The sequence below is a fragment of the Chamaea fasciata genome, unplaced genomic scaffold (assembly GCF_029207755.1).
Source record: "Chamaea fasciata isolate MVZ Bird 193981 ecotype frontalis unplaced genomic scaffold, bChaFas1.0.hap1 SCAF_2, whole genome shotgun sequence".
NCBI classification, from domain to species: Eukaryota; Metazoa; Chordata; class Aves; order Passeriformes; family Sylviidae; genus Chamaea; species Chamaea fasciata.
The window spans coordinates 5,337,234-5,348,493 of record NW_027094087.1 but is presented as its reverse complement, the minus strand read 5'-3'; the positions used below and the strand labels follow the sequence as shown (position 1 = coordinate 5,348,493).

At 40.4% G+C, this 11,260-nt stretch overlaps 1 protein-coding gene across 1 annotated transcript; it reads right to left on the bottom strand.

Annotated features, from left to right (window-relative positions):
• Positions 1–1,501: 1,501 nt before the first annotated feature.
• On the bottom strand, positions 1,502–10,352 carry LOC136285794 (cell surface glycoprotein CD200 receptor 1-B-like). Its single transcript, XM_066177320.1, has 7 exons — positions 9,964–10,352; positions 7,682–7,763; positions 6,625–6,933; positions 5,494–5,742; positions 4,350–4,454; positions 3,510–3,556; positions 1,502–2,279 (listed from the first exon to the last, which is right to left on the bottom strand). The coding sequence occupies exons 2-7, from the start codon at positions 7,740–7,742 to the stop codon at positions 2,172–2,174; spliced, it is 879 nt and encodes a 292-aa protein (XP_066033417.1). The 5' UTR covers positions 7,743–7,763; positions 9,964–10,352; the 3' UTR covers positions 1,502–2,171.
• Between the last annotated feature and the right edge of the window lie 908 nt (positions 10,353–11,260).

Genomic DNA, 11,260 nt, shown 5'->3' with positions numbered 1-11,260 from the left:
CACTTTCTTCTCTTTGGCCTGATAACTTTTATTAATCCTACACAACAGGCCTAAAAAGCACAAAGGCCAATTTTATTCCAGGATAGCCCGTGTCATTGCCAGAGCAGCTTGTTTCAGCACTAAGTCTGCTCAGAATTTCTACGTTAATGAAGTGCTGACACATTGCAGGTGACTGGACCAATTCCACCAAACACAAATTAAAGGTGAAAATAAAGTTATGAGTGTGAAAACCATAGTTTTCAGCCAGGACAAATTATCACAGATAGCTTCAGAGAGCTTTCCCCCCCACACATCATCATCTCCCTGTCTAGGTTCTATCTTTTCTGTCTCCATTAGATCTCACCCTTCAACATTTCACTTGGTGCAAAGGAATTAAGAAAAGGTCTTACATTTCACCCTAATAATCACAGCACACGTGCACTGTGATTCCCAGAAGCAGACTGCTCCACAGCCTAACTCTCTTAATTTTAACAGCCCTGTCATCCTTCGGTCTGGCTGCAATGATCCAGCTTCTGAAAAAGACACAGATTGCTGTAGCTGTCCACAAAAACAATCCATGCTCACTTACCACACTGAGAAACACCAGCCCAGGAACCCAGGCACCCAGGTTTAGACCTGACTGGGCAGTTCCTCAAGGAACAAAAGATCTTCCCTCTATTTCAGAAGCTTCAAGTCACAAATGACCCCTCGACAGCACCTTGGACTAAGGCACTGCTGCTGATTTCACTTAAGCTACAGAACACTTTCCCTTTCTAGCATCATTTCAAACCTATTTGCACTGCTTCCAAGCTGTCACTTATTTCTCCCAGAGGTTTTGCACGTGAAAAGTGCTTCTCTCTCCCCACAGAAAACATGATGATGCTGCTCATAGCTCTGAAAGCGACCCATCACTGACATTCGACACCACAGGAAAGGCATTGCTTCTCCACCAAGGCTGGAAAGCAGCCTGGCCTCTTTAGGCCCTTTTTATTAAGGCAGAGATTCATTCTTCATGCTTTTCTGACTAAAATGAAAGGCTGGAGTGATGTCAGCTGGCATCCATGTCTGTTTACAAGTGATAAAGTGCAATTAAAAGGCACTGGGAGGTGCTCATGCCTAAGAATGCTTATGGAGCAGAGATGACTCTGCAGAAACAAGCAGAAAAAGCCTCTTCAAAACATACATTTCAGTGTAGTTACTGCTGCATTAGTGTTTGGATGGTCTGACAGACCTGACCAAAGAAAACTGAAATTAACAACCAGTCTGTGGAGGTTTTTTAGCTTGGGAACATGAAGATGAGAATAAATAAATGTTGTGGTTAGAGTTGTCTTTTTTTTCTTTTGTTTTAAACAAGCACACCACCTGAACTTTATACAACTTAACACTTCTGTTCTAAGTAAAACCATGCTGTGAGTAAAACTCAGCTTCTCAGAAACTGGTCAACAAACATTTACCCAAATAACCACAGAAATCCTTCAGGTAAGGATTTGCATATTTGTACATTTACTTTAAAGTGCGTCTACAAATTGTCCATTGCTGTTTCTCATTTCCGTATCCAGTATAATATCAAATTTGTTTTATTTTCCATCAATTATCAATACAAACAGAAAGATAAATTGAAAAAGAAATACGTTAAAAATTCAAAAATAAACAAAGATGTCAAATACTAGATTATCATCTGTCATGTGCAAACACCTACCCAGAAAACAAAACAATACAACCATCAAAACCTAAAACTCTCTTATTTCTGCATTTCTGTTGGATGTATTACTTTGACCTTTTGTGTTTTGAGGTCCCCCATGCCACTTTCTGGTTTCCAGCGCAGAACTTTAAAGAGAATCCAGCTGTCAAAATGGAAAGAAAAGTGCTTTATTTTCACCAGCAGTCTTTTACTCTGGCACCGAAATGTGTCCATTATTGTTTTGAGGAAAGGCAGCACAAACAGCTGAGCCCACTTCCAAACAAAATTAAGGGGTTCCCCTAAGTCAATCTTTAAAAGTTCCAGCCTTTTCTGGAGCTGTACTGACATTTAGAGAAAGAGTAAAAAAACTTACTAAAACGGGCCTTTGTGGCCCACCAGTATTAGGTCAGGAAAGACAAAGACTTTTGTGGGTAAGATCTTAAGAGTTGAAGTAGAAGCTCAAGTAGCTGAGTATCATTAGTAGCTGAGCTAGCTGCTTGTGCCTACACTATTATAAGCATACATAAATAGATCTTGAGTGGTAATTCTCATAGATTGGCTCTGGAAAGTCAGGAGGCTTGACTGCTTCTCTTCTCACACGGAACTTCCAGGTTTTAGTCTGCAACAGGAAGAAAAACATTTATCATTGTATTACATTGTAAAATTTTGTGGGATCGTCTTTACTATCGATCCCAGACAAAAAGCAAGAAAGAAATCTGGTAGGTTACGTTACTGTTGCAAAAGAAATGTGATTTCTCTGAGCTCTCTGAGCAAAAGGGTAGAACACAGAGGGTGAAACATGAACTGGCAGACAGATGCAAGAAAAGCCTTCACAAAGCCTCAACAGGACAGCCTTTGAAATTCATTTTCTTAACATGATTGAGAACAAATTTTGAAATGTTGGTATCTACAGCAAAATAGAAGAAAATGAACAATGCTAATTTCTCTGAAAATAAAACACCAAAACAAAAACAAAACAGACAGACCACAAACAATCCAATTTAGGCACCTAAAATCATTGGAAGCCTTTGATCTCTGCAACTCTCCCTCTTGTCAATGAAATTGTCCTGAATGCCACACAAGAGCATGTCAGGAAATGAATCATTCTAACTTCAGAGCACTCTGACTTGTTTGTAACAAACAAGGCACACGACCATTAATTAAATCATGAGGAGAAATCAAAATTGGAAATAATTGGTCTTTCCATGTGCATTAAGTGAGGCAGAAGCCCTGAGGAAAAGCAGCACATTTTCATTTTGTTATATATTTATCACAACACACTGGAATTAGAGAGTAAGTAAAAGTTGTGGTGGCAGATTTATCACTGCTGTTTCCTGGCTTCCAAGTATAAAAACTGCCACGTGAAAAATAACAGTTGCATAGCTGTGTTTGTCTCCAATACAGTGAAACAAAGTGGACCTTTTTCCCTCATTGTAAAAAGCATGTCTGGTTCCATCCAATTTTTAATCAGGCAGGTTTCTACCATTAAGAATACACATTCTTAAATAAAACATCTGAGTAAAGACTACTCTGTGAAGAAGAAATATGAAAATGCTGAGTTTTTTGAGAGTTAAAATTCAGCACTGTAAATGATGTTACTTATAGACAGGAAATGCACTACACCACTCTCTATCCAGTGCTTAAACAATTGCTCAAATACTCTGATTATGCATGAAGATGGGGCCATCCAAACAACATTCTCACGGATGATGTGTTCCCCAATTCCCCCCCCCCCCCCCAGAGGTAAATAGGAGGTTTGGCAGAGTAGACACATTGCAAAGAAATTTCAGGTTTCAGTGAAGAATACACCAAGACCTTCAAAGCACACACATGAACAAAGACCACTTACTGTAAAGTGTTCTGCCGGGCCACGTGCCTGTTTACATAACCAGCAAGCTGAAAATAGGATGGCAGGAAGTTAAAATGGTCGGGTGTTACAGGGTATACAGCTGGTATATCTGGGGTCCTCCTCTAGCTGCCCCCAGTTCTTGAAAGACTTCCTTCAAAATACGGTAACCCTCATATGTTAAGTTCTTATATTTTTTTACATCCTGCTCTTTAACATACTCTTGTTTTATTTTTCCCTTCATTGAAAGTTTTGGTCATGCTGGGTGTCCTGATTTCTACTGGGGTAGGGTTCATTTTCTTCTTAAGTAGCTGTGTTTTGCATTTAGTATGAGAAATGAAACAAATCACCTATCTAATATGCCCAATGCACAATTATCTGAAAGATATTGAAGTATGTACAATTTGGCCTTTTCTTACACTTGCTCCAGGGAAAACTTATCACTGTTCATGGAAACAGAGATCATTTGTGTTTAGTCATTAGTTTATGAACTGTCATTCTGAAGTATAGAATTTTGTGCCAGTAAATGCAGAACAAACAAAATAATTATAAAAACTCAAAGCCTGCCCTATTCTTAGAAAGAACCCTTTTCATCCTGAATGAATCTCTGACATGTCTGTAATTCATTAATACAATGCCTATGGCCCTTTCAAAACTCGAGATTTATTTTAAATATCCCCCCCCTTATTTTATTAGGACTTCTCCAAAAGAACAGTGCATATATGAACATTCTCCTCAGCCCTTGCCTCCCACCTCAGTCTCAGCAATAAAGTGCATGTCCTTGTACCTGCACATAGTCAGCAATGGGATTGTAATATATTTCAGGTTCATCAAAGGACTCACCTCTGCACCTGAAAATCAAGCATAAAGTCAGACCAGTGACAGCACCGACACCTGCAGCTGCTCCTATCAGGATGTAGAGAAGTCCTGGGAAGTCATGGGAAGTGTCTGAGCAATGAGAAAAGAGAGCAAGTTACAGAGCTAGATGTCAGTATCCATGAATTTGTGATGTTACTGCCTACCTTAACTGGAGGAAAAAGCTAATCCTCTGCTCCCAAACAAAGCAGAGAGAAACATAGGAGATGTGTGGATGCCAACCAGCAAAAAGAATCTGCCTCACACCCCCAGTCATTTCTGTGTACAAACACATTTTCATTTTCAACTCACCTGCCTTTACATTCTCATTTTCTTCAAGTACTACTAGCCCTGAACATCTCAGCAGCCACCCCTGCAAAATGCTGTTATTAAAGACTGTTTTATGCTGATTTCTATTCCTCATGCCTCTACTAGTAGAGATACTTTGGTGATATGAGCACTTACTTAGCTGTTCTTACAAATCCTACTGCAACAGACTTCCAACAGGTCCAGCACAGCCAGAGGAGAAGCTGAATTTTAGCCTTTACTACCTTTGGAACACTTGTAAGTCACAGACAGACATTGTCCAAGGAAATTTTCTCCAGACCATCACTACTGTGGAAAAGCTGGACAAAACGTTGTGGGGAAGGTGCTTTTTGATTCGTTCTTGTTTCTCACTATCCTACTCTGATTTGAGAGGCAAGAAATTAATTTCTCTCAAGTCTCTTTTGCCTGTGACAGTAATTGGTGAATGATCTCTCCCTGTCTTCACCTTGACCCACAAGATGTCCACTGTATTTTTCTCCATGCCTTGTTGAAGAGGGGAGAGCAATAGAGCAGCTTGAAGGGCACCTGGCAGCCAGCCAAGGTGAACTCACTGAAAGCAAAATAAAGAATTCTTGTAAAAAAGAACTGAAATTGAAAGAAAAACATGCTGAAACTTCTCCCTAGAGTGTTCCAAAACATTTGGTTTCAAAATTAATAATTTATCTCTCAACATGCACTAGAACTTCACCTTTTAACCATGCTAACCTAGTTCCAGGGCGCTGGCATTTAGTAGGAACAGCTGCACAGAACAGCAGAGAGGACCCCAAGGCATGATAAAAAGAAATCACAAAATAACATTATTTACCTCTCAGGTCCATGACCAGAGTCTGGTTCATGGCTGGATGGGTGATCAGGCAGGTGACAGAGGGGAATGAGCTGTTGGCCCAGCCAAAGTAGCTCACTCTGGTCACTGTTCCATTGGGGTGATGGAATTCTTCCTCAGAGCTGTGATTGCTGGCAGGGATCCAGGAGATGTCAGCAGGTGGCTTTCCTGCAGATGCCTGACAGACAGCCACCCTGATCTTGTCTTGGGTCAGAGTCACTGTAGGAGGGACTGCAGAAGAAATTTTAAAAAGCCACAAGTATTATTTCTATTAATTCTATTTCTATAAAATAATTAATTCTATTTCATTTTTAGTATAAAATCACCAACTGAGAAACTAACAAATAGTTGGTATTTTTTAGATTGTATGACCAATTCATGAGATTTTAAAATAATTTGAAATATTAGCACATCTTCAAGGAAAAACAATACAGCAAAAAGTCCAAGGTGGGCATCTCAAAAACTAGCTGGCTGCGTCTAAAGCACTGCTTCCTCCTGTTTTCCGAAAGGTAACAACAGATTAACAGGAGATGGGATGATAGAGAGGGGTGGATTAAATAAAGATTTACAACTTGACTGATGAAAAGGCAGACTGCTGCAGCTTCAGGTACAATATTTCAGAGTTTGAATATGTAGAATAAAAAATCTGATAGCAGGGAAATAAAATAGGAATTGGGCAAAATTGTTCTGCTTGAAGTCCAACAACTCATAGTCTGCATTTGGCCAAACAGGGTAAGGCTTATGCAACACCTATGTCTTTATCAGAAAGGCAAGATTCTTCAGAACAACAAAAAACCCAAAACCCAAAACCAAAAAAAGCTAATAAAAGAAACAAACAAAAAAATTACTAAAATTAATAATAGCAATCATAGAGTTGAAAATTAATTTCTTATAAATTTTAGTTATATTGAGATGATTTAACTAATATAGCCAAAACACAGTGTTTGTGTGGGTTGTTTTTTTTTTTTCCAATTTATGGAAACCTAGATATAGTTTACCTGACTATATGAAAAAGGTGATTTGATGCATTCATTACGCTTCCTAATATTCTTTTGTTCCTGCCTATGCTGCAAATAGACTAATTTAATTTTTATTTTAATGATGCAGTCTTACCTATCACAGTCAGAGAAGAGAAAAAATTAAAATTCCCTTCACTGCTGGCAATTTCACAGGTGTAATTTCCCTCATCCCTGAGGCTCACAGGGTAAATATGAAGTGCAGGGTCTCTGACAGATGAATATTTCCACTTGATCCTCTCACTGCAGTTAAGCCTGCTTATCTTCTTGAGATCCGTTCTATAGGACAACAGGCAGCAACTGCTGCAACTGCTCCTCCATGTCACCAACAGAAAAGGCACCTTGAAGATGTTGGGGCAGCTCAGCACAGCTTCATGGCCAGCCTCCACACTCACCCTGTTGTGAGCTGCATAAGATGAAAAAAAAAGACATTAAAAAGGTGCTACAGCCATTGTAAAAGCACAGGAAACTCTTGGATTCATCGCACTTAAAAATATACTTCCTGACCGTACTGGCAACCTTGGGGCACATATTAGTATTCAACTTCCAGATCTACCTTCCTAAAGTTTGGAAGTGCAGTGGAGATGGTGCCTTTCTGCTGTGGACAGTGATGCTGACTTGAGCTGCAAATCCTCCACCTCAGTTTTAGGCAACAAATTTCTATGACTTTAATACTGGTTTTGAAAAATTGATGGGGCAGGCAAAATTCACTCTAAAGGGAAAGGAAACTACTTTTAAAAACTTTCTTGTGTTCCTGAATTGGGTGCCTTGCTTCAAATGCCAGTAAAACCTGGGATAGCTGTGGAGCACACACCTGTGGCACGGTTAAAACCAACATCACTTGGAGCAGTAGTTTAGTAAGAGACATATGTGGATCCCTTTTACTCCAGAAATCATAGCTCTCCTGCCTTAGTCCCAGCTGAGCAGATGTGTCTTTAGATGACCAGTTTTGGATTCCTATCAGATTTATCATTCTGTGCCATTCTGCAAGGCACTCAATTATTTTGCTAGCTGAGGTGACATTACTCTTTCCATTCCCGCTAAGAAATAGGCAAAATTTGCTCTGGTGTACTATGAAGGTTCAGTGTCCTGGCAAGGTGGAACTGCAGAGAACCAAACAGTGTTACATGTAGTTTTGGATCTTTCTCACTTACCTTCAACCAGACTGATTGGCAAGAAAAGGAGCACAGCCAGGACTGCCCGTTTCTGAGCCATCTTTAGCAGAAGGAATCAGCACTGCAGAAAACGAAGGCATAGAAAATGACATGTAGTCACAAATTGTTGTGCTTATCCCTTCAAAGAGAACATGTAGTAAAACCCATTTTCTTCAAAAGCAGGAGCTACAAGCAAGACCATGTCAAGTGTCATTCTTATAATGAAGAAAGTAAGGCAAAAACACGGTTGAAAATAATTTTTTTAAAAATTAAAAAGAAAATAAGGACATAAAAGTAAATTTTTTTAAAAAAAGCTACTGTTTAAACTTTTTTTTGAATCCTGGATCTCTGGTACCACTCAAGATCTAGACCTCATCAACTATTTGGCAAAGAAATTATTCCTAGACTTTGCACACTTATAATTTCTTGAAGAGTAACTCCCCTGTTGGAGCAGGACAAAAAGACCAACCCTCCTATTGCAAGGGATCAAAACCATACGAGTCGGTTTCTTGCTTTCTTAGGCAGGGTGAACTAAAGAGGCATCTAGTAACTCCTGCTATTGTACAACTATGTAAACCTTTTAACAAACCATGTCTTATAAATGCTGCCATTTCTATCTCTTTAATTATGTACTTTCTGAATCAGGCACCCACAGCTAGAGATGATTGGAAAATTGTGCTCTCATCCCATGGGAAATACTGACATGATGTTTTCATTCCCAAGTGAAAACCCAAGACGCAGCAGACAAGCAAACATCTCTGTGCAATGGCTGAGTCAGAAATGTCCTATTTGTAGTTACAGGACTTTCCTTGTGGATTGTTTGGTTCACACACTGTTCACTCCCTCATTCAAACACTACCAAGTTTTCCACCATGTGCAGGGAGGAGAAGGAAAGGCAGCCAGGGTTCACTTTGCACCCAGAGACCTAAATCCTCATCTGGGACCAGCTGCCATGAAAGTAATAGGCTTCAACTATGCAGCATTACAGATTTCATTTTAGATGTGAAACCAACCACATGAGGATGGCATGAGGATGGTGCACAGGAGAGAAGCCACAGCACTGCCACACGTGTGGCACAGGAAGAGCAAATGCTGCCACAGTCACAAGACAAATGCAAGAGATGGTGTTTTCCTTAACACAGTGTGATACAAGTGCATATTCAAGTCACTGAATCACAGAATGGTTTGGGTTGGAAGGGACCTCAAAGATCTTCCAGTTTCAACCCCCTGCCTTGGACACTTCCACCAGACCAGGCTGCTCAGAGCTCTATCCAGCCTGACCCTGAACACTTCCAGGGATGGGGCATCCACAATTCTTCTGGGCAACCTGTTCCAGCACCTTGCCACCGTCAACAGAATTGTTTTCCTCAAAGAATTGTTTTGCTCACAACTCCAACACAGAATTGTGATGCATCCTGATGAAAATCTTTCATTACAACCCAGTAGAAATGCCAATGCAACCACATTGAGCTATATTCTGCTACTAATGCTCAATAAGCAATGTAACTCTTACATTAAAAACATCTCAAATTTCATTTTCATTCACATAAAATCTTTGCCATAAAGGAAATATTTTTTTTGTGTTTCATTTTATTCAGTGCTGTCAGAAGTTTGGGGATTTTTTTTTCTTTGCAATTTGGATACGTTATGCATGCAAAAGTTGCTTTCAGTGAAAAATGTTTGAAACTTTAAGAGCTGAATTTTTTTTTAACCAAAAAAAATTTAAAAGCTACATTTTGACCAGACTTATGTACTGAACTTGACCCAATTTGCAAAGAACTTCTCAGTCTCTTTCAAGAGCAAAGTAAAAGAAAAAACAACAAACCTTTCACAATTTCTATCAGCAAATTCAGTATTCACCGATTTTGATGGGTCCATAAATATTCATAACGGAATATTGTCATATTGGAACTTGTCCCAGAGAAGTATCTTTTTTTTTCAAGTGCATACAAATCTCATATATGGGGTTTATTTGCTCAAAAGAACAGGCATTAATGATTAAAAATGGGACCTTACAGAAAGAAAAGAGTATATGACTCTGTTTAAATATTCATGCGTGAAACGCAGAATTTAATCTGCAACTTTTAAAATTCACAACCCTTGAACAGTTGTGCTTCTGAGCGAGAAGGAACTCTCAAAATCCAAAAAGGACCAACCAAGCAGAGACGAAGCAAACCCATTTAAAAGTAGCAAACGAATACTTGGTGGCTCGCCTTGTGTTATTGCCTTTGATGGAATTAAAATGCCTCAATAGCTGCATTAAAATAAATTAAAATTTTTACTCAGCCTCGGTGGCGGTGGCTGGCACAAGACCGTGTGTCACTCTTCCAGCCGGGGCACGGCACCCCTCCCGCTCGGATTCATCCCAAGGAGTGCTGAGGCTGGGGGAGATTCACTCAGTTATCAGGTTCAGGAGGAGCCCTCCTCACCCCAGGAGGTGCGAGGGGAGCAGCAGCAGCTCCAGCGTGCTCTGGTGTTCCGATTCCCCTTCTGGGGTGGGCAGGGAGGCATCGGCACACAGATCCACGGGGATCCCAGTCGTGATGGCTGATTCCGGGGCAGCTCCTGCACGCCTGGGAACTGCGGGGATGTGGCTGCAAAGTGGGAACTATCTCAGTTTGGGAGATTCCATCCCAGGTAGTCCCTGTGTTCAGCCTTAAGGTTCATTAGTTTCTTTACATTGTTGCTTCTGAGACCTTAACACGCAGCTGATTTTTCTCAGAGACAGATCAAGCCTCCACCCTCCCTGAAAGAGATGAGGTAAAAAAACCCCTCTGGTGGTACACTGCCCTGAAGAGGATGTGGCGGAGTTAAATTGGGAGAAAGAAACGGCTTTGTGACATGTACGGGTTACAACCTTAGCTGTCTGTTGTTACACATCACACAGCAGCCACAAGCCTTGAGCTATACAAAGCACCAACATAAAATCAGGCAAATAAATGCGAGGTTCAACATGATTTAAATATTTGCTAACACGACCTGAAAGAGGAAAAGGTCAGGTATCCATCAGTGCATCAGTTGTCACCACAATTTTTAAAGGATAACCAGTATGTCACAGAGCCATTCCTGTGTTTAACTCAGCAAAATACGGTTCTGTTTTGAAGTGAAAGCACATTTTAAAGGGTACAAAAGACCCTGCCTTATAAGTCTGTTCTCTGTAAGACGTGTGTCTTTGGGCAAGGAAGGGCTTGAAGGGATGGCGAGAAGAGGAGCAGCAGCACACATCTGTATCAACTCTCTTGCTTACTCAAATAAGGATAAGGATAATGTGACTGCCCTGCAAATCAAGGCCACGTTATTTAAAATCCAAACCCACACTTTTGGCAGTCAGAACAGCAGCAGCATCTTCTACGCAGTATTTGATGTTTCTACCTCATCACCAAGACCACACAGCACCCAACTCAATGGCCTGCAGCTTTTCTGAAGTGAGAGATGCTGGTTATGTTGTATTTTCAACATCCTCAGGTCAACCTCTTCTGCTCCCCTTTCTCCCTAGCAATGGTCCTCTGCTGGGAATTCCTCAAGTCCCTCCACTGGAAATGAAGCAACAAAATATAGCAAGACTTTGAATGCCCTGAG